This window comes from Leguminivora glycinivorella, chromosome Z, assembly GCF_023078275.1.
Source record: "Leguminivora glycinivorella isolate SPB_JAAS2020 chromosome Z, LegGlyc_1.1, whole genome shotgun sequence".
NCBI classification, from domain to species: domain Eukaryota; kingdom Metazoa; phylum Arthropoda; class Insecta; order Lepidoptera; family Tortricidae; genus Leguminivora; species Leguminivora glycinivorella.
This window is the reverse complement of record NC_062998.1, coordinates 4,307,967-4,331,847: the sequence shown is the minus strand read 5'-3', so window position 1 is coordinate 4,331,847 and position 23,881 is coordinate 4,307,967. Positions and strand designations below refer to the sequence as shown.

Here is a 23,881-nt window from a genome sequence, read left to right as displayed (position 1 = left end):
ACACAGCTTTACCGTGCCACATTTCGAGAAAAATCTAGAGATATCTGAGGCCTGTGACCTGTGACTATTAGGTTCGTTGAGAAGTATTTTGGACATGGTGAGTTACAGAAAGGACTGGACTTACCTGTTCCTTTTAAAACTTTGGTACATGGACGCGATACATTATTTTCAGCTTCCGATAGTCAGCGCTATAAAAACGGTGTCGCTAAGCAGTTAAGTTAACTTAGGTTTACTAGACGCCGCTCGAGAGACGCCAGTGTGAGGGATCTCTAAAAATTTGACAGAAAAAACTCTTAGATCAAAGCCAACTTACTTGATGCCCTTAGCAAGTGCCTTGGGACATTGGCTGAGCTTCGCCAAGGTGCAGAGGACTCGATGGAAGTTGGACAGATCAAACAGCATGGATGGATCGAAGAGATCTGTCTCGCGTAGCTCGAACACCTCATCGCACATTTTTAGGAACACCTTGATGTTCCTCATGCATAGGAACTGTGGACAAGAGATTTTTTTTAAATGTAAGTGGTTAGGACTTGATTACCTAGATATTTTTACGTGTCAAAAGAATTCATTGAGGAGGGCCTGCTGCGAACCTTTTTTGACACATTTTTATCACACTTGTGAATTCGCACGTGTGTGACAGGGAAGCAACACGTCAAACGTAGTTGCCACAGGCCACATACCCTCTGTAAACAAATCGCCTTATCATAGATATAATTTTTCAAAAAATTGGATAATGCATACGAACTAACGTATAACGTAGCTACTCTATGGTTTACTGTGCGTGTGCGTTAATGCGTTGAACTCTGGCGCAAAACTTTGTGGTAAGTGTTAGGACTGTTAGGAGATAATTCACGGAAGAGATGAATATATATTTGTACTAGATTTTGACCGCGGCTTCGCTCGCGTTAGAAAGAGACAAAAAGTAGCCTAACCTTTTAAATACGAGCTGATACGATCGTGAAGGTCGTTAAAGTTTGCTGTGAAAGACGGACAAACAAACAGACACACACACTTTCCCATTTATAATATTAGTATGGATATGGATTTATGATTCATTTATAAGCTTATTATTCATTTATAAGCTATCATTGAAATGTATGTAAAATGTACGCAGTACGTGTTGTTAGCGCCCTTTGAAGCCCACAAAAATATGACAAACTCTTTTGCTCTAAGTAAATTCATCTCATACATTTTTGCAGTCTTCGAAGAATAACATATTATTACATATCTCAGATTAGTTTTTTCTTATGCAAAATAAGCATATATTCTATCCCTGAACACAATCGGTGTTTGCGCATGTTTCCTAAGATTTGTATCTTACATATATACTATTCTTATACTGTTCAAACGGATACTGATATCTATAAGAGATAGCACTGCAGTGCCATTGTTAACTGTAGATTATCGATAAATGCAAGCCACGTATGCACGCGCTTATTTAAAGAGCAATAAAGTTGAGTTTAGATTAGTGGTGGACAAACTTTTTTCACTGGAGGCCAAACATAAGAAGGAATTTTAGAGGCGCGACAGGTTTAGGTACACCAGAATAGTTATATGTTTTACAGGGGGGCAAAGTTGTTGCGAGGGTTTCAAGGCACGAAGGTTAAACAAACTTTGTCACTGAGTAAAACACACAATTCACCACATGCACCAACACGAAGAAAATACTGACTGTAAAACATCAAACTAAATCTAATCCATCGATTTGTTCAATATTTATGATTCAAAATCATGATTTATAGGTAAATTCTATCCGCTAGCTTAAGACATCAAGTTAAAATTTGTATGAAATTTCTTTGCACTCTTGTGGATAAAATGCAATTTTGCTATCTGTTTTCGAATAGCAAAGTAAGCCTTTACCCGTTGGTGTGGTGAAAATGTATTTTTGTTTACTACAGTGCTGGCCATATCACACAATCCCTAGAAGGACCAGTGGCGTTCCGGATACAATCCCTTCGCGGGCCGGATTTGGCCCGTGGGTCGTACTTTGCCCGCCACGGCCCCGTAGCCGAATCGCATTTCTGCGACGCGAAATGAAAACGAAACGCCGCGAAAGGTAGTCTGGCTCTGTCACGCCAATACGCAAGAGCGATAGAGATAGATAGCTACGAGCGTTTTGTTTCGTGAGCATTTGTGCATTCGGCTATTTACGTACCCGGTTACTTATACTACTGATTAAACCAAGGTGTCGGTGCGAGAATGTCTTACGTTTGTCAAAATAGTTAAAAACAGCGAAGCTTTAATTGTATTATCTTAGCACATATTGAGCTCTATATCTAGGTATGTTATTTATTTGACTTGCAAAGTCAAACTCGGGTAAATCCATTCTGCTACAATATAAGGTTGATTCTTTTTCAGATTATATCTATTTTTAACCCCCGACGCAAAAACGAAGGGGTGTTATAAGTTTGACGTGTCTGTCTGTGTGTATGTCTGTCTGTCTGTCTGTGTGTGTGTCTGTCTGTGGCATCGTAGCTCTCGAACGGATGAACCGATTTTGATTTAGTTTTTTTTTGTCTGAAAGCTGAGTTAGTCGGGAGTGTTCTTATTCAAAATTTTAATTTTGTGGTTATTAAACATAATCAACCTCCGTCCACACCAATTCGTCGGAAAGGGATAAACAAACTTTATCGGCTTGATAACTTTAGTGTACGTTTATGAATAAGGGGGTTAGTGTTTGTACGGGTAAAATCTTGCAAGATGAATTTGACTGACTTCCCGATTACTGATAAGATGAAAATCGCCAATGTGAATTTTGTAACGAAATACTACGCTACAGTCAAGTATATTAAGGTTGTAATTTTATTAAATAAGATTGCATCTACTTCCTTCCTTCCTTTCTTTTAAAGGTACAATTTTTAAATCGAATTCTGAACTATAAACTGTAATCATCATCCTCCTTGCGTTATCCCGGCATTTGCCACGACTCATGGGAGCCTGGGGTCCGCTTTGACAACTAACCCCAAGATTTGGCGTAGGCACTAGTTTTTAACCCCCGACGCAAAAACGAAGGGGTGTTATAAGTTTGACGTGTCTGTCTGTGTGTATGTCTGTCTGTGTGTGTGTTTTTTATATTTTTATACTACGTCGGTGGCAAACAAGTATACGGCCCGCCTGATGTAAAGCGGTCACCGTAACCTATGGACGCCTGCAACTCAAACAGTGTCACATGCGCGTTGCTACCCCATTAGAAACTTGTACATTCCCTTTTGCTGTGTTAAGTACACAGCAAAAAGGAGTGTACAAGTTCCAAGGAGGGTTCGGGTTGCCGACGACTCAAAGGACAATAAACGGAACAAGTTAGTTCCATAAGTCCTCCCGTCATCAGCACACCACACCGTCGTTGAGCTCTGGCAGCCTTACTCACCGACAGGAACACAACACTATGAGTAGGGTCTTCTCTAATGTCTGTCTGTGGCATCGTAGCTCTCGAACGGATGAACCGATTTTGATTTAGTTTTTTTTTGTCTGAAAGCTGAGTTAGTCGGGAGTGTTCTTAGCCATGTTTCATGAAAATTGGTCCACTAGGTCACGGTCGGGGGTTTTTTCAAAATTTTAAATTTGTGGTTAGGTTATTACGAAAGCGACTGCCATCTGACCTTCCAACCCGAAGGGTAAACTAGACCTTATTGGAATTAGTCCGGTCTCCTCACGATGTTTTCCTTCACCGAAAAGCGACTGGCAAATTTAATATCAAATGACATATCATCAATTTCCGAAAAACTCATTGGTGCGAGCAGGAGTTCGAACCCGCGAACTCCGGAACGAAAGTCGCACATACTTACCGCTAGGCTACCAGCCCTTACTGTAAACTGTAATGTTATGAAACTCAAAATTGTTCCGAACTCAGCTATTAGTCTGGCTCGAGGTTGAGTTCTACTGTACTTATCTATTACGTATTCAAACCAGCAAAATAAGTCTTTTGTGAATGTTTCTCAGAACAGATAAGCTATCTTCGGAAGGCATTCATTACCATGACAAGCGCGATGGCAGATATTGAACGATTTAATCTAAAGTGCTGCTGAAGTAAACCAAATTGAGTTGATTTAAACTTTCACTGTTTTTACATTTTATAATAAAGGTGTTTTTTAGCCTTAAAGCTATTTTAATAAATAAAGTGTTCAACTTAAGTAACCAAAGCACTTAATTACAGATTCTGATCCGTCTATATTTTCAAACACCAACCATAGATAAAGAAAGAAGTTTAGAGTGCTCACACCATACCATGTCTAGTTAATTATACCAGGGGCGGCTCACTCCGCGTTTCTATCGCCGCGCTGCAAGTACATGCTTGCGGCCGCGAGTTCGCGGCCTAATCAGGGGTGGCGCGCGTTCTCACGGAACGCACGTTCGCACGTTCTTTACGTCGCGAGTTTTTTTAAGGTTCTTATGCGATGTCCCCTTGTGAAATGGCTAATAATGCTTAGTTAAATAGATATCATGAATAAAACAAATACCATAGGATATTTTTACACAGATCTACTATTAATAAGTACCCCGGAAAGGTTCAATAAGGCTTGTGATGTTGGAATTTAAACAAAAATATATAAATACTATAGATATACCTAGAAAGTACCCAAGACTTGAATATAATAGTATAATATTTTATCTGAGTAGTAATTCGTTTTAATCCATAGGCAACCCTATCGCCGGGCCCCGCGCACGTGCGGCTCGTTTCTTTGTAAGAATTTTGTAGGCATTTAAAAAGGCGGCATGTCGTGAACATCAAAGCAGTGGGCCTTCTGTACTTGTACTATTATATATTCTGTGATTATACTAGAATACTCAGGGTACGTAGCCGAATGGCACAAACGCTCACGAAACGAAACGCTCGTAGATATCTATCTCTATCGCTCTTGCGGATTAGCGCGACGAGCCAGACTACCTTTCGCGGCGTTTCGTTTTCGTTTCGCGTCGCACCTCCATTCGGCTACGGCACCTGGTATATTTTTTTCTAGCCGTGCCGTGTGGTGCCGGCATCGGAAAAAAAAGCACCACCTCGTGTTGTATAAGGCGACTAAGGGAGAACTGATGTGTATTTGACTGTTATCAGTGTTATCACTCCATTAAGAGTGCATCTGAACGTCTGGCAAGTTACACCAGCTTGACAGCACTGGGTTCCTTCGAAAGCGGCAGATATGCACATGAGCAAGGCTCGCCCGTATCTTTTTCAAGTTTCATACAGTTCTTACGATTATTACAGTTCCACATGAACCCTGTAAGGGCATAGCAACAATGTTTTCTTACTTAACACTAACTTATAAGATAACATGCATCACTGGCATAAACCAATTTGTATGGATTGGTGTATGGGTTTTTCTTAAGCCTGTCTGTGCCGGTAAAGTTATTCATCTACACTGTTTGTGTCACCAAAGAATTATTTTAATGTGTAATATGCTTTATTTACAAGGTAAGTTTTTAATGCGTTTTTAAAGTTTTTATAATTATTTATTTCTTTTATTTCGTTTGGGATATTATTGTATTTCTTTCGCGGGTTTCTTGCTTACGAGGCCGTACTCGCCGTCACCACAATAAAAAAAATCTTTCAAGCCAAGATAGTAAGTTAATGCCTTCTATTCCAGTGTACCTAAGTCAGTAACTAGCTTATTTCCAGGCTAGTATTAAGCTAGTCCTGAAGCCAGGATATTTTTAATAGCTTGGCATGCTATTTTTAGAAGCTTTTTTACAAGCTTTTATTCAACGTGCCTTGTTAGTATGTTAGTTTGGATCAAAACGTAGAATCTAAATTAGACGCACTTCCCGGTTTCCGATTGAGCTGAAATTTTGCACATGTATGTAAATCACGTGACAATGCAATATCATGGAGCTGATCGATGGAGCAGAAAGGTGGTCATAGGAACTCTGTTATGAAACGTCGTATCCCCATCAAGTAAGGGGTTTTAGAAACGCTACGGAGAGCAGTAGATGACAGTTGAAAGAAAGGTACAGTCAGCGATAAAAGCTTGTGCCAAAAATGAAATTATTAGCTATTATCACCAAAATAGCTAACAGTTAAGCTAGTGCTGAACATCATGGAACTGACTAGATTACTGGTTTAAGCTGACACATTTAGCATTAGTATGAAAGTGTGACCTAATGAAGGCATAATGACTATAGCAACTAAGGAGGCCATGATTACGCCAACTGTTGTAAAACTTGGTGCATAAGCCAAGATTTTTTCTTTACTTTTATTTTTAATTTATTCATAAGGCACACAATACAGACAACATTCAATACATTATTATAAGAATGGCGTCCAAAACATACATGTATGCACAGCATGAAAAAATGTATTAGTAGTATAAATGAGGATTATTGACTGATTACTTTTTGTAATTATTTCTAGTGAAGGTGTTTTTTTTTTGACAAGTAATAAATGGATAGGGTTTTACCAATGAGTATTAAAACCTATCCTAAAAGTAAAATTACAAATTACATTTTTTTTTATCAATTGTTAACTAGAACGTTACTTGCTAATCCGCGAATTGATAACGTGCAAGTTAATCAGTGTTAACCCGTTATACTTACTTGTGTATTTTTTACATGCAATTAATTTTCCCACCCTCCCACCGCAAAAATAAATATAAATACGGAAATAAATATAACAACCCACCACCAAAAATACAAAACTTCAACAGTCAACCAATTGGAACCCTAGGCCACTCTACAACCATGTCAAAATGACAAGCAGTAAGTGATTTCTTACAATCTGATTTATAACGTCACTATGACATAGTTCTACAGTAGCCTAGGGTTCCAATTGGTTGACTGTACATACTATAATTCCGAGATTAATATGATGTAGTCTAAGTACCCACAACACAAGACTTCTTGACTACTGGGGACAATTTGTGTAAGAATGTCTTATAATATTTTATCTATGTGATCATGGCTAGGAACATGAGGCTTATGGAAAAAAATATGGTTTACAAAGCCAGGTAGTTGACACAATGCAATGCATTATGCAAATACCATTGCAAGTAATATTTTTATTACAATGATTAAATGTAAATAATTAAGGACTCAAGAGAAAAATCAAAATATTATTGAAGTGTAGTTGAATTTTGATAGTGCTGTGTAAGCTTGTTAAATTGTTAGATTTTATGGTTTTAATAATTATGAATTTTTTAAACTGAAAATTTATGAAAATGCTATTACTAAAACAAAATAAACAACAATGCTTACTAGGAGATAAGCTCAATCTAATCTATGTATCTGCTTTAAAAGTACATCAGGCTACATTAAATTTATCATTTGCAATATTTTATTGCAAATAACTCTAAATTACATTTTAAGACAAATGCTTCTAGAAAAAAAAACTAGAGGTGAATACTTAACTATGATGCAAGAACAAAACAATTTTCTGTTAGACCAATTTAGTTAATGTACTCACATTAACAGGGTAGCATTTAATGAATTTATTAGAACACACATCTCATTCATGCTACAGATACTGACACGAATATATCGGGGGGAATACTGTATCAATGGGCATTCACTGCTGCATACATAATTAATGTATTCACCCATTCATGTTATCACCCAAACGGGCAGGAAGTCACTCCTGATTTATGTTTAACAGATGATAAGTTATTTACAGATACGCTCACGTTACGCGTAGCGTAAAAATCGCATCAGCAACGAGCGCGTGCCTAATGACTAAGGTCAAACCTGGGCCATCTGAGGACGCTGGTTCACGTCCTTCATGTCCACGCAGCCCGGCTGCAGCACATTCAGCAGGTTGCACAGCAGCACGCCGTCCCGCAGCGTGTACGCCAGGTCGTGGATCGTACTCGATTCCCAGTTCGCCTTGTGGTCAGGACGTAGCAAGCCACATCTCGTCAGCCAAGACGCGCACTCGCGCCACAGCTCCTCGCCACCCGCCGCCATAATTCACGCAGTGCACATCAAAAGTCACGGCAGCACTGCTTTTTAATAATCAACAAGCCATCATTCAACGAGGGTTAATTGATAATTGACATACAAATTGATACAACAAACACGGGAGCAACAGCACAAGACAAGAGTTCTTTGACAACTGATGCGGAGTGTTGCTAGATGCGGAATGATTCTTTTTTACTTTTTAAAACAAGAGGCTTTGGTTTTTGTGAATGCCTGGTGCTGCCAGGCGTGTGCGTTAGTTGCCGGTTGTAAAAGTGAAGAAATTCACTAATATGGACCAATTGTTTTAATAAAGTTTCCTGATTTTCCTCAAGAATATAACGCGTTGCCTCCAAACAGTAAATTTAGTTACTCACGATAAAAGTTTGAACAAAAAAACAAACGAAACAAAACGCAGCGAGGTCAATCAATGACTCATTTCATTTTCCCCTAGGGCAACATTAGTAGTAGGCGGAGTGACGCGAGTGCACGTCGAACGAACGATTTTCTGTAAATTTCCCATTAAAAAGTGATTTCAGACTCGAATTTCCACTACAAATCAACTTTTACGGTAAGTTGTTACTTCTGTGTGCCATTACTGAGTAATTTAATTCACCACCTATATCTAAGAATCTATCGTTCTTATCTGACACACCCATGTATCGTCGAATTCCACTTGCAAGCCTTCCCAAATTTCATTATGGTGGACGATTGAAACTTAAAAAAAACAGTTACTCGTAGCGTTCATTCGTTCGTCGGAAGTCTATATTTGTCGCCAACGGTGATTATCCTTATTAGGTTTATTTTGGTGCATTACGTCATGGCCGTAATTGGGAAGTAGGTATGCGCTTGCCGGTGATTCCAGCGGCTAGTCGAAGTAGTCGAGTCGTTTGTGCGTGACTGCAGAGCGAGCCTCATACTTTCTATCGATAATTGCTATTCCGACCGTATCTCGGCACCCGATAGTGCATTAAAGATTAGTTGGAAAGGTAAGCGCTCATAATGTGCAGTGATCATCAGCAGTTTTAAACTTATTAACGTATACAACGGCCTCATTTAGTGCAGTAGCGAACACAGTAGCCACACCTTGTTTGATTATGTAGATATTGTGTTCATTTGAAACTTCATAAACATTGTAAAATAGTAAGTATTCTGCTATGGTTCTAGGTACAGTAAGTAGTATTTGTGGTGCATCACAATTTATATAAACTTGATTTAGTATTTTAGTCTTTCGTTTTTTTTTACTTGCACCAATATGGTACAGATAAAGTAATCATATAGATAATATGATTGATTATATCGTTGCAATCTCTGTTAAAGTTTTCTTTAAAATCCTGTAGCATTTATTGTATAACTTTTTGATATTATGCCATAAATATTGCAGAATATGTTTATACAATGTTAGAATTTCTCTAAATTCACATAATGTAGTTAAAATGCTCAATAAATTTTTAACAAGAGGAAACACCCGCTAACAACTAAGCTAACAATAATTCATGGTTTTATATTAAAGGAAAAGTATTTTATTTAACCCTCGTAATCTTAGACACTGATCATGGGAATTTTAATCTATTTTAAATGTCAAGATCAATTTTCTCAATGATCTAAATTGACAGGCCGCATACAAGGGGTTAATTATAAAAACTTCGATAAATAAATACAATACTATATCAATAGGCTAGTTTCCTACTAGTCAAATCAGCTTTTTTGAAATGTCAAAATCATTTGCTAATATGGAATTACTATGAAATACTGAGGAGTGACTTCATGGACAATTCATTTACTTTATATCTTTCTCTTTGACTTATTAAAGAAAAATTATGTTTGAACATAACTACTGTCTATATTTTTCTACTAATTATGTGGTGCTTTATTTCGTGCACTGCATAAAATATTTTATTTTAAGTGTAGGAAACTAGCCTACTTATTCTTAGATGTTGAATAGAAAATTAGGAAGTCTCAAGGATCTGAGATGTTTTGCTTGTGTGGAGCCATGCTGTATTCAAACATCACATGTCTAATTATCTATCATCATTGGCCTTAACGTCTGTTGCAGACGATTTATGGTGTAATATTCAGAGAGCACCTTTCCTGATGACTTATTAGACTGATGCGAGACCGACATAGTCTACCGCAGGACTGACAAGAAAAAAACGGACCTAATATATATGTCGCAGTAAGATAGATAAAGCCGTTATATAGTTATAACCCTAGGAATATAATTATACGTCGTAACATAGTTAAACGAAAGCGATTAATTGCTATCTTACTAGGAATATAACTATAATACTAAACTAGTTTAGTCATATAGTTATATGACTGGATCCAGTTTAGTGAAATGATTGAAGGCAGGAGTGCGGCGGTGCGGCGGAGGTATAGTTATAACCCTAGGGATATAATTATATGCCGTAACATACTAGGAATATAATTATAATAGGTTACTAGTTTAGTTATATAATTATATCACTGGATTAAACTTAGTCTAGGGATATAATTATAATACGTCTCTAGTTAAGTAATATAGTTATACACCGTGTTTCACTTAACACTAAAAACCTGAAATCAGTTTGTTCAGAATCGAGAGTAGAATCGATTGAGTTATATCTTGATGGGGGTAATATTTTTTGTTTAATTTGTATTATTAGTTATTTTTTACGTGCCCATTCTATTGTATTCGTAATGCGACATTGTGTATATCACATTGCTAGAGGTTGCTTACCTTTTTCAGTATTTAGGGGTATTAATACTGGCTGGTTACTTGGACGATACTTTTTCCGTTACGAGTTTGACGTTGTTTGTCAGTTTAATCTTAATGTTTATCATAAGTCATAACAGATTGAACTCGTACCTAATTACAACCTAGTCATTTTGAATGTTGGGTTTAAATTTGCTTACCGTGATTTAAATTACCGGGATTTCCCGGGAAATCAGAACCGGGAAATACCGAGAGCATGCCCTAACTGTTACGTTTTAACTAATATAGCTTGGATTCGTTTGTTTAGTAACCAAACCTTGTGTACTATGTTCGGATCGATACAAAATAAACTTTGCTCTAACGTCAGTGACGGTGTTGTTATTCCAAATCGTCTCGCTATACGTATTATAAAACACTGATTTAAACTTTCACGATTTTTACACATATTTAAAATTGCAAACGGGACTTAATACATAGTAATACGCGATTAAGTCCCGTTTGCAATTTTAAATACCGTATTATAATTATATTCCTAGTAAGATGGTTCTGAATCGCTCCCTTATATCCCTAGGGTTATAACTATACCTCCGCCGCACCGCTGCACTCCTGCCTACAATCATTTCACTAAACTGAATCCAGTCATATAACTATATGACTAAACTAGTTTAGTATTATAGTTATATTCCTAGTAAGATAGCAATTAATCGCTTTCGTTTAACCATATATACATAGAAATAGGTACGGTGGCCTAGATGGCGTTACACCTTTGGGGGACGCTCGGCTAGATGGTGCTAATACTAATATTTGACATTTTAACAGATGTCAAGCTAAGAATATGGGCCAATTTCTCAAAACTGAGATTCAAAAGTTTTAAGCCTGTGTCAAGAGATGGCAGTCTATGCACTGTGGTTACATATTTTACTTTGACAGTAACTCTCTATAATAAAAGTATTCTCCTCTTTGATGAAACTAAAATAAAGTAAGATTAGGATTAAACCCACCTTTCTAGACAGACATTTGAGACACATGATACATGTGCCACACCCCTATGAACACATGACATACATATCTAGAGCTAGAGATTGTAGACTAGATATCCAATACTGCGGCATTGATTGCATTACGGTCTGTAGGCTGCAAGCCAGTTTAAATTAAGTTTACTTTTAAGGAAAAATATATGCTTAGAGTAGTCTAAGTCACAACAGCTATTTCCCAAGAGTTGCCTAAACTGCATATTGCCTAATTCTCTAATTCAACAAAATTTTAAATAGCCCATGTTGTTGTAAGTACTTAAAAACAAAATGTCTCACTGAATGACAAAACATGACTTATTCGTAAAATCACCATTTCCCGAAATGCCTAAAAATTCAAATAACGAATGAAGCTAAGTTCTAAAATAGCGTAGTTCGAGAATACTGGAAAAGCATAATGTCACAGTCTCAAAATGACTAAAAAAAGTCGCCAGTATCCATGATAGTCGTATACGGAGGTAAGTCTGAGCGTCGAAACTCTATAAATTTTAGGTATTTTGGTACTAGGTGTTTTGAAAATTAGGAGTTTTGAAGTAACGGTAATGTGAAATTTAGTCATTATAATACATAGACATATAACAATTCCGCCATATTAATAATTAGGCGTTTTGAGAAAAACTATTAGGCATTCTGGGATTAGGGTAATTTGACACTGAGTCATTTTGAAATGTAGGCGTTTTAGTAACTGGGTAAGATGAAATTAACGTGTAATAAAACCAACTCTTTCCCAAGAACTCCAAGTCATCTAAATATATTTTTTTATAAAAAGCTTTGATCTTATTTATAATATTTGTTTAAGAAGTTCACAAAATACGAATTTACTGGACAATATCAATATCAGCCTTAAGTAAGTTAATCGCCAAAAGTAACCGCAGTGTTTAACAGACCGGCTGATATTGTTCGGTTGGAGATCTAGTAATGTGTGTGGTCAAAAACCTTAAGTTATTGTTGGATTAAATTATCGGTAAAATTTAACCCCTATGAAAAATAATTACAATATTTTGTAATCATCAATCATGTATGAACTATGTTAATAGTACATTACGATACAAGTGCGTAAAAAAGGAAGTTCGAAACGAGTGGCGATAAATTAAAACACGACCGAAGGGAGTGTTTTAAATCAAAATTGTTTACGTTATAAATGCAAAGTATGCAATGCCAAATAATATCTAACATAAAAGATCTAATTTTACATTGAGTTTTTCTCGTAGTTAGTTATTGCGTTATTTCTATTATTAAAGGTGGAAACCCATTACACCATATCATGCTATGACCGTGCTATGAACGTGTCAGGCACGGAATGTAACGCGACACGGATGGCTATGCCCACTACAACGTGTCCACATCATTTCATATCCGGGCATAACGAGTTAAGTGACCGTAGTGTCCGCGTATCATCCCCGTAGCATAGACGAGTATAGTGACCGTAGTGTCCGCGTATCATCCCCGTAGCATAGGCGAGTATAGTGACTGAAAGAAGTATGACAACGCGTGTATAACGTGCTTCAAACGGTCACCATACGCGGTTATACCCCGTTTGACCGCCTGCACGCACCGTTCTATCACCGTTGCGTGCCATTCACGGAGCGTTTCGACACCGGCAAAATATCCTCGCCGACAATATTTGACGGTCCGTGCATGGCACGCTACGGGTATGATCGGTGATGGAACGGGCTAGTATGCATAGCCTCATACTTTGTAATACAAAGAATATTTTTTTGTCTGACACGTTCATAGCACGGTCATAGCATGATATGGTGTAATGGGTTTCCACCTTAAGTCTAAGCTACCAAAATCAATAACAGAAAACCAACATTAACGTTACAGGTTTAAAACCGGCATCACATTATTAAAATTCGCCTTACTATTAGGTACCAATTAATAACAAAAGAAACCCAAATTCCTAACTGATAATAGCATACACGCCACCAAGTTACCATAATCGCCGACTGTGGCGCTAGCATTGACAGAAACGTCTCGACTTGCATCAAAAAGAGCCTATCGTTGTATAGCAATAAATGGCTTTTACGCCCTTTTTAAAATTATACATCAGATTATACATCATCAGATTCTAGTCCATTCATTTAGCCATCAGCAAATGTAACTTTGCTGAGCTCTTTATTACAATTATCAATAGATTATACCTTGCCGTCTATACGTTCTTTACATACAAATACTCAAGAACCATTTTCGCGTAACTGAGCTAAATAAAAGTACTAGTTTTTACACACTATCACTGAATTGAATAATTACTTTATTTGGATAAGTTAAGGTTGATTCTAGCGTGGTGTTTTCGTGGATGAGTCACAAGGCCATGTGATGTCATCTATGATGTCAAGTGAGGTTTGACCTTATGTTCGTTTGTTTTTTAATGGTAATCGCCTGACGGTTACACGGGGAGCCTGAGATCATATTTTTGGCCGTTAGGACATGGTCTCGTAATAATGTAAAGGGTTACCCTCATCTGGCAGAATAATTTTAGTCCGAAACACACTTCGCATAACATGTTTCGCAGAAACATTTTCAGTCGAATGGTAATTTTGCAGAAAACTTAATTGGCATTATTACTACCACGCATAAGACACATTTGGCAGAATATTGTTTTACATAACATTACTTTGGTCGACTTTGATTTAGCACAATTGTATGTACCATAATAATCTCATAGCATAATATTACATTAGCAGAATTATTACTCGCTATCAAAAAAGAAAAGCTGCCCCAAGTCACCGTTAGGTACGACGACGAGCGAAGCGAGGATGTTGTATCTTGCATCCCCAACACATCCAACTCGCTATCAAATAGCAAATTGCAACTTTATGAAATATTATGCACAAATATTATCTGCAAAAGTATTGTTCGACTAGAAGACTATTATGGTCATCAACATTATGACAAAAGACGATTCGGTATTACAAAAATCTGCGAAATGATTTATGCCAAAGTTAACTACTGTCCATATTTTTCTTCTAATGATGTGGTGCTTTATTTCGTGCACTGCATACAATATTTTATTTCAAGTATAGGAAACTAGCCTATACTGAACTGTCACGGCCTACAATCAGAATAAATGAATAGTTTATAAACGCTGTTCCATCGCGTGGCTCCATCATCAGATCAGATTGACAGTACCTTATTATTGTATTGTCATCAGAACCGTATACAGCTTGCCCATTTTAATTACGCTACGATATACCTTAGATTCCATTACATAGTTACATACAAAAAGAGTAAAAAAAATTGCAAAAAAATTTATATATTTCAAAAATGGCTAAAATCTCTCGCAATCGTGAATATTTATAATGCACCGTGTATTACGCTCACTGTTACGAGTGTATGGAAACATTGGTAACTACACGTCCACTTATTAGTCGGCAATGCCATACAATTTTCAGTCCGTCTGTTCAAAAAAATTGTTACGTTTCTTTGTTCTCTTTAAATAAAAGTAAATAGAAGTACGTAAGAGTTTTATACATAAAAAGTCAAAGCGAGAAGGAACAAAATATTCTATAATTTGACCTAAAACTACGGCTTCACTAGTGTAGAATAACGTTGCCATGCCACCCACTCCCCTCTGCCGGGACTTCGTAATTTCCTGCTATATTAGGAGTGTGACGTGTCGCGAGACTCGAATGTTTCTATGGGCGATTGATTTCGTTTACATTTGGTTTACATCTATAGGCGAAAATGTCTGTCTGCACACTAACTCTTTATTTTATTTACATGAACATAATTATATAAGAAACTAGTTTTTGTCCGCGGCTTCGCTCGTGTTAAATTCGAACTGCGGAATGCTCCATACCAACTTCCACCCCCCCATTTGACGGAAGTGTTAGGTTAGAATGAGACAAAAAGTAGTCTATTTCACTCTCCATCCCTTCAAGTATCTCCACTTAAAAAATCACATCAATTCGTCGCTCCGTTTTGCCGTGAAAGACGGACAAACAAACAGACACACACTTTCCCAGTTATAATATTGGTATGGACTAAGACTAAACTTAAAAGCTAGCTAATGTCTAGAATAGACCCTTGAGACATTGTACCAAGGATACTGGCGACATTTCCTGTCTGTATCGCAATGCTGATACGTTGTGCGAGGAAGTCGCCAGCTCTTCGGTCACCAGTTACAAAATATATATTAGTATTAAAATCGTGATGATTTTTGTTAGCGGAGTGTGTGAAAACGAACTCTACTATACTGTATTGAGACTTGAATATTTCGGAGCAGCTTAGATGCTAAAACATATTTAAAAATACCTTTATTATAAATTCGTTAGTGCATGTTGTATGCATCAAATGGCGACTGTCGACTGTATTTATGTAGCTTAGAAGGCTGTTTGTTTAAAGTGCTTTCTAATCTATTCTTACCTTTTATTATCTTTTCCCATCAAAACATGGCAAAATGGCGGACCAATATGGCTGGATCACAGTTTGAATTAAAATATTATTTTTTTCATCAATCAAATTTCTTTAGGAACTTATTAACAAATGTAAGAGGGCATTTTCAGAATTTGGGACCCCCAATTAGCGAAAATTGTTAACAAAAATTAACTCGCTGTCAGTTTTGTGACGATAATTAAGCATGAAATATCAATAAAAATATTGTTTTTGTGTTAATTACATAAACTTTAAGCGATAATCTACATTCAGAATGTAAAAAAACTAAATTTTAAGACAGATTTTATATGCTTAATTGTCGTCACAAAACTGACAGCGAGTTAATTTTTGTTAACAACTTTTGCTACTTGGGGGACCCAAATTCTGAAAATGTCCAAGAAGGAATATTTTTTTTTTAATAACTCGGGTTTGTGATAGAAGTTAGCTGTAGTTAGATGGAGATGATAATTCTCCAGCGGTTTACTCTACAACGTACCCATTCGAGGAACTATTAAACAAAACGTATAGTTATTTTACACTTTAAATTCTGCAGAGCTGTCGCAGTGCAGTATTTAGCAAGCAAAAGTCCGCTCACTAAAAACTGAGCCCTATCTCCACTTAGAAAAATTCCGTCTGCAACAGTATTTTTCCTACTAATTGGTGCCACCATAGACCATGTATCGTGCAGCAGTGCTTTTGAGCTCCCGCTTTGAGGTCTTAATGATGATGCTTTTAAAAATGCGGTGTGACACTAATGCTGACTTTTTTTAATTAGCACGACCTACAAATGTGCAACGTCGTACTTTCATTTTTGTTGAACTGACACTTTTCAGCCTGCATAATGAAAGACTGGTAGTTGTGTTACTGAAGCGCCACATTTCGTGGTTTTATATTCAAATAGTTTGAATTGTATCTCTTGTGGTCCTATCATATCTGTATTGTGCTGTACAGAGCGAAAAAGGGATTTCTCGATTAAAAGATGTCTAATAATTGGATTAAAATCCATATTTGGGCGTTTTCCAAATTAGATCCCGAATATCGAATTTCACCAGATCTGGACGTGTTTGGGCTCTTTCTTCTCAGTATCACGAGCTGATTCGATCTCGACGATAAAAAAATGTGACCATTTTTTTTTTCTTTTACGTCACGATTTTAGTATGAACTTACTATGAGCGTGACGTATTGGAAACTCGAATTTTGTATGGAAATTTTGGGACATTTTTTTATCGTCGGGATCGAATCAGCTCGTAATTCTGAGAAGAATGAGCCCAAACACGTCCAGATCTGGTGAAATTCGATATTCGGGATTTAATTGGAAAACGCCCATTTACCATACGAATACTTCTTTATATTCATAATTATTTATTACATCCATGGTTACATTAGTTGTTACATATTTATATTAGCATTAGTTACACATGGACCCCGACAGTGCACAGCAAGTCTAAACTATGCTAGGTGTGAAAGAGTACAATTTTGACGGTATAGGTATGTGGAAGTATATAATAGTAGTATTTATTTTAGTAGGAGATAAGGTAGGTATGTCAAAAAATAAGATAATAAAGTAATAAATAATTAAAATTATGAATGTCGTTTAAGATTGTTATTTATCAAAATTAATATTATGTCGTGGAAATTTCAATTTCAGAAAATAAAAAATAAATTTGTAGTGTGACAGTACATTTGAAGTAAAACTAATAGCATTCATAATCATCATTATTGTCATCTAAAAAATCTGTAAGTTTATAATAACATTTTTTAAGTAGTAAATTCTTCAACATTTTATTAAATTGTTTGTGTGATGTCTGAATTTTGATGTCGTCGCTAAGTTTGTTATTTATTTTGATGGCCATCATTTTTGGGCTTGTTTTGTGTATCTGGAGTTCTGACCGTTCCCATAGCATCTCAGTTCGGTGCATCGAGTACATTTGGGATATGTACTCGATGGTCCGGTGTAATAAGAGCGTAGTACCATATTTATTAGACGATTTTTTCGATACATTTTTTTGCACTTGACTGTACATTTAGAATAATATATTTGAATGTGTTTATTTTCGGTTATATTATTTCAACGGTTAATGTAATTTATTACGGTCTTTATTAAATTAATATTTATACCTGGCAACATTCCATCTGTCAAACTAGTAGCCGTGTTATTGATTCCGTGCTAGCCGTGTCCTGTCCTATTAACAAGTTAAGTAACGTATGCGGAATGAAATCTGGACAAAATTCAATGTCTTATAAAATTAATATAACATAGTTTATTTTTGATATCTTTCGTGATTTTAATTATGTATTGAATATCGATAAATAAAAGAGTTAGTTTTCGCCAATGTGAAGCTTCTAACAGAACTTGTGATACTTTATGTCCATCGGTGTCGACAAAACCAATGTTAGCATTTTTTAAGGTCCAAATTTATCTTCCATGTGATAATTTTTAAGAAGCTTCGTATGCTCGACATTTTTCACATTCTTGTCCGTAGGATCATTAGTGTTCTCAAAATAATAGTTAGTCATGAAATTCCATTTACTCGACATATTATTAGTCATTCATAAACCCAGAAATGTTAAAAACAGCTGTTTTTACATTTTTTGACTTAACGGCGTAGCCATTTTCAAAGTTTTTTATTTTATTTTGAAGACTATAGGTCTTGTTTTTGAATGTGTATCGATACTCATGTCTTCAAGATAATTTTTATCACTTTCGCTGCCCCATTCGAATGCTGTCTCGAGCTCTCTGTAAGATTTTGTGCCTTGGGAGCCGACATTTCTTTTAATCGAATCTCTCCCAGAAAACTTGCCAATGCTGTAATGTTTTCTTGAACCACGCTTTGTTGCGGTAGTTTTTGTAAAGAAAAAGGACGCAAAAATATTATAAATTGACTGTTAGCTTCTAACCCTTCCTACAAAACTTTCCTCGGGCTTTTGCATTCGGTCACAGAAAATTGGTATGTAGAAATTACAAACAGTTTCGCTAGGTCGTCCTTCTCGATTAACCATCATTTCGAGAAAAGGAATCCAATACTCATGAAACTTACCAGTTTAAATAACAGATATGTAAACTTTAATCTGGCTTTTATACATTATTTTAGTTTATTTATTTACTTACTCTGTACGATATCAAAACTTTGTCCAGATTTCATTCCGCATACGTTATTAGATCATATCATATATCCTCGTTCCCGTTTTACCAGGAAATAACCTCCTTTTTGCTTATTAAATGTGATGTTTGATAAAGGAAATAATTGCGCCTGACTTCGTACTTCAAGATTTAGGGCTCATTACTCCGGATTGAAATTATATGTAATTGTATTTCTATATTATTATTGGATTGTTACTTGCGGGCCATATAGACAATGGTAGAACTTGTTCAGTTAAGCCTGTATGTGTATAGGCAACATGCTGCACAGGTTTAGTGTGTGAGAACAAATAGAAACTCAATTACACGGCTCGCGAACTCGCTTAGTTTAGTTGCATTGTAAACTTCCAATTTAGCCAACAAATTGTTACCTGTTAATTGTTAGTCGGTAGTGACCCTGCCTGCTACGCCGCGGTCCCGGGTTCGAATCCCGGTAAGGGCATTTATTTGTGTGATGAGCACAGATATTTGTTCCTGAGTCATGGATGTTTCCTGTGTGTATAAGTATTTGCATGTTATAAATATCGTTGTCTGAGTACCCATAACACAAGCCTCTTGAGCTTACCGTGGGACTCAGTCAATCTGTGTAAGAATGTCCTATAATTATTTATTTTATTTATTTTGCGTTAGCTCTTATGCAGCCACTTGTAATTGTAGCTCACACCCGTTTTCCAAAGGGATAGGCAGGGCACATGAAATCGCTAAAGTTTCAGGTTGAAAGAATACGATTTGTGACAGTGTAGTGACTGGTAGCCAGCCTTTCGCCTACGCCATTTTTTATCATGAATACTAGTTTTAACCCCCGACGCAAAAACGACGGGGTGTTATAAGTTTGACAGACTGTCTGTCTGTGGCATCGTAGCTCCTTAACGGATGAACCGATATAGATATTTTTTTTTATTTGAAAGTTGAATTAGTTGGGAGTGTTCTTAGCCACGTTTGATGGAAAATGGTCCACTACGTGGAGGGTTTCTTCAAAATTACAATTTTGTGGTTTAAATGAGAAACTTTTTGTTGCAGTTGAGTTGACGCATCCACCATGGAGCAGATCCCACCGCCCAAGGAGGTGAAGATCCTCGAAACGGCCGAGGACATCCAGGAGCGCCGTGAACAGGTTAATATCAGAACACTTTATTTATTTATTTTTATTGTACAAAAACAACAGAATATACTAATCGACTTAAGAATATACAACGTATCAGCATTGCGATACAGCGAGGAAATGTCGCCAGTATCCTTGGTACAATGCCTCAAGGGCCTATTTATTAGCTAGCTTTTAGTTTAGTCTTAGTTTCTTATATAATTATGTAAATATGTTCATAAATAAAGAACCTAAAAATCGACTTATTTATTTATTTTTTATTGTACAAAAATAAAACGACCGGTTGACGACCGGTCTGGCGCAGTTGGTAATGACCCTGCCTGCTACGCCGCGGTCCCGGGTTCGAATCCCGGTAAGGGCATTTATTAGTGTGATGAGCACAGATATTTGTTCCTGAGTCATGGATGTTTTCTATGTATATAAGTATTTATATATTATATACATCGTAGTCTGAGTACCTGCAACACAAGCCTTCTTGAGCTTACCGTGGGCCTCAGTCAATCTGTGTAAGAATGCCCTATAATATTTATTTATTTATTATTTATAAAACACTTACAAACGTATAAATAGCGGACTTAATGCCAAGTAGCATTGTCTACCAGTTAACCTTTAGACAAAGCAGACACTTATTTTAAAAAGTGATCTACTGACTTCACGTATTTCCGAGTTTTGAACAAATACTTATCCCTTGTACGTAAAAATACTCAACCCGCAATTTGAGTACCCTTCGCGTGAAAATTTATGAGATGACTAAATGTTTCGGTTGGCTAAAATAAAATTATACAAGTGAGAAAGATCCTCGAAAATGGATCGAAACATGTCGAACGCTATATCGACTTAACACGTGAGTAACCCGCTTAAAATATTTGTTAAAAGTGTTCAATTTTTAATATTGTCTTCGGTTACCGCGATAGTTACTCATGAAATAAAACTATGGAAATGGATTAAATCGCGTATAATGAATTTAAAATACATCCCGACGTTTCGAACTCTTTACAACGTTCGTGGTCAACGAAACGAACGGGATGTATTTTAAATTCATTATACGCGATTTAATCCGTTTCCATAGTTTTATTTCATGTTCAATTTTTGTTGGAATTCAGATGATAACGTTTTATTGGACTAGAATTGCGGGTGTAAAGAAAACCATATATTACAAACATCTTCCGTTGCGCGGCATTATAACATTTCATTGCTATTGCTAGCAACCGTACTGTAAGTTACACCTCACGGTTCAAATTGCGAAAGAAATAAATAACTGCTATGTAGCGCTCTTTGCTAAGCTGAAATCATTTCTTTGTATCCTAACACCACCATTTCTATCCAGGTGCTCAACCGCTATGAAGATTTCAAGCAAGAGGCGCGCGCCAAGCGTGAGAAGCTGGAAGACTCCAGGCGCTTCCAGTATTTCAAGCGTGACGCCGATGAGCTGGAGTCTTGGATCCAGGAGAAGCTGCAGGCGGCTAGCGACGAGAGCTATAAAGATCCCACCAACCTACAGGTAATTATAGTAGCAGCTGTAAAAGGGCTGGAGGACCTGGCGTTTCCAGCACTTCAAGTTTGCCGTCAATGAGCTTGAACCCTGGAGTCAAGAGTTGGAAGCAGATATGGTTAGAGCATCAAAAGTCTCACCAATGAGGTTTAAATCCTGGAGTTCCAGTACTTCAAAAGAGTTCCAGGAGAAGCTAGCGACGAGAGCTATAAAGATATCATAGTATCAGCTGTAAAAGCTAGTGCGTTTGCAGACAATGATTCAATTAATATCAACATTATGATTCAATTATCAACATAAGACTCTCTACAAATACAAATCCTAACCTGTTTCTTTTCCACCAGGCCAAGATCCAGAAGCACCAAGCCTTCGAAGCCGAAGTGGCAGCTCACTCAAACGCGATCGTCGTCCTCGACAACACCGGCAGCGAGATGATCACCAGCAACCACTTCGCCTCCGAGACTATCAGGCGGCGCTTGGACGAACTTCACCGCCTGTGGGAGCTGCTGCTGTCCAGGCTGGCCGAGAAAGGCATGAAGTTGCAGCAGGCGTTGGTGCTCGTTCAGTTCTTGAGGCACTGCGATGAGGTCATGTTCTGGATCCATGACAAGGTAAGACTTATAGTATCTGTAAATATGGTACACTATCGTCAAAAAGTTCAAGATCCAAGACAATTTTTAGTTTCATTTTGAGGAAGGCGTTTCATCATTGATGTCACATTCGGTCAAGAACTCAAGACCCCATAGAGAAAGGATTGGTCAAAACATTATTTATAACCAGTGATTGGAACTATGACGGAGTAAAACTTTAACAAAACTCGCTAAGTGGACATTATAGTGCTTACAGCCCTGAAAATATTAATATCCTTGTAGTAAAGTATTGAAAATTTTGGATCAGGTATAGAATCCAATTTAACACTGATCTGTAAATCTTGTTTTTTTTTTTTTATGTCAACTCTTTTTTTAAGTTTTATGTCATGGTTAAGGTTTTGTTAAAGTTTTATTCCCATAATTTTTTTCCGATCAGGTCAATTGTACTTAGAATTACTTTCAATCTCACCTACGTAACCATACAAAGTGTACGGAAAATGTAACAAAATAAGAAAATACTATGGGACAATTTTTTTAACTACTAGGATTGAAAAATTCATTTTAAGAAAACATTTCTTTTTTCGAATTTTGCTCTTATAACCTAGTAAAAGATGCAATAAAAATGCAAGATTTTGTTTTGAAGTAAGTACAAAAGCTTCTGGGATAAGAAAGATTTTGACCTTCTAGACGATATTCTATTTTACGAAAGATTTCTTAATGCAATTTTTTAATAAGTCTTCTGTTTACTTAATAACTGTAAACGTAATTTCCGTTTTTAGGGCCGGTTGCATCAAACCCTCTGGCACCGTTAAAGCGTTCGTAAAATTTTATTGTATGGGAAGTTCTATAGGCGTCTGCTGCGTGACCATGATGACTGAAACTAGTATTTTCAGAAAACCTTCATAAAAATGTTGATGATACATTTGGTCTAAAAATTTCTTACGGTAGTGTATGTGTTCTATAAAAACAGTGGACTAAATCGATTCTTCTGATTCAGGAAACGTTCGTAAACGCCGAAGAGTTCGGCTCTGACCTGGAGCACGTCGAGGTCCTGCAGCGCAAGTTCGACGAGTTCCAGAAGGACATGGCCGCCCAGGAGTACCGCGTGACCGAAGTTAACCAGCTGGCCGAGCGGCTGGTACTGAGGGCCACCCCGAGCGGGAGACCATCGTCAAGCGCAAGGATGTAAGTGACACCTGGACAGTTCCAGGTCATACAGCCCAGGAGTACCGCGTGACCGAAGTTAACCAGCTGGCCGAGCGGCTCGTGCTCGAGGGCCACCCCGAGCGGGAGACCATCGTCAAGCGCAAGGATGTAAGTGACACCTGGACAGTTCTAGGTCATACAGCCCAAGAGTACCGCGTGACCCAAGTTAACCAGCTGGATGAGCGGCTGGTGCTTGAGGGCCACACCGAGCGGGAGACCATCGTCAAATGCAACGATGCAAGCGACACCCGGACAGTTTCAGACTTTTCCATCAAATCTACACCTCCAAGAATGGCTTGGCTTTCATGCTCGGCTAGAATCGGACTGTTACCTCCGGTTGTCGCAATTCCCTAAAGTTGAAGCTGCAG

General features: G+C 37.2%; 2 protein-coding genes across 4 annotated transcripts in view; one reads left to right on the top strand and one right to left on the bottom strand.

Annotated features, from left to right (window-relative positions):
• Nucleotides 1-8,108, bottom strand: part of LOC125240623 (protein vav) — an 84,591-nt gene extending 76,483 nt beyond the window's left edge. The window contains exons 1-2 of one of the 3 annotated variants that reach the window (XM_048148595.1): nt 7,672-8,108; nt 314-489 (exon numbers count right to left, since the gene is read on the bottom strand). In XM_048148595.1, coding sequence (XP_048004552.1) covers nt 314-489; nt 7,672-7,890 — 395 coding nt within the window. In that variant the 5' untranslated portion in view covers nt 7,891-8,108. The remainder of the gene's footprint in view (nt 1-313; nt 490-7,671) is intronic. The other 2 variants (XM_048148596.1, XM_048148597.1) reach the window with 2 other exon arrangements.
• Nucleotides 8,109-8,759: 651 nt separating this feature from the next.
• Nucleotides 8,760-23,881, top strand: part of LOC125240901 (spectrin alpha chain-like) — a 74,249-nt gene continuing 59,127 nt past the window's right edge. Inside the window, 6 exon segments of the mRNA XM_048149067.1 lie at nt 8,760-8,870; nt 20,144-20,237; nt 21,553-21,726; nt 22,062-22,328; nt 23,305-23,403; nt 23,532-23,621. Of these exon segments, the coding sequence (XP_048005024.1) occupies nt 20,163-20,237; nt 21,553-21,726; nt 22,062-22,328; nt 23,305-23,403; nt 23,532-23,621 (705 nt within the window). The 5' untranslated portion in view covers nt 8,760-8,870; nt 20,144-20,162.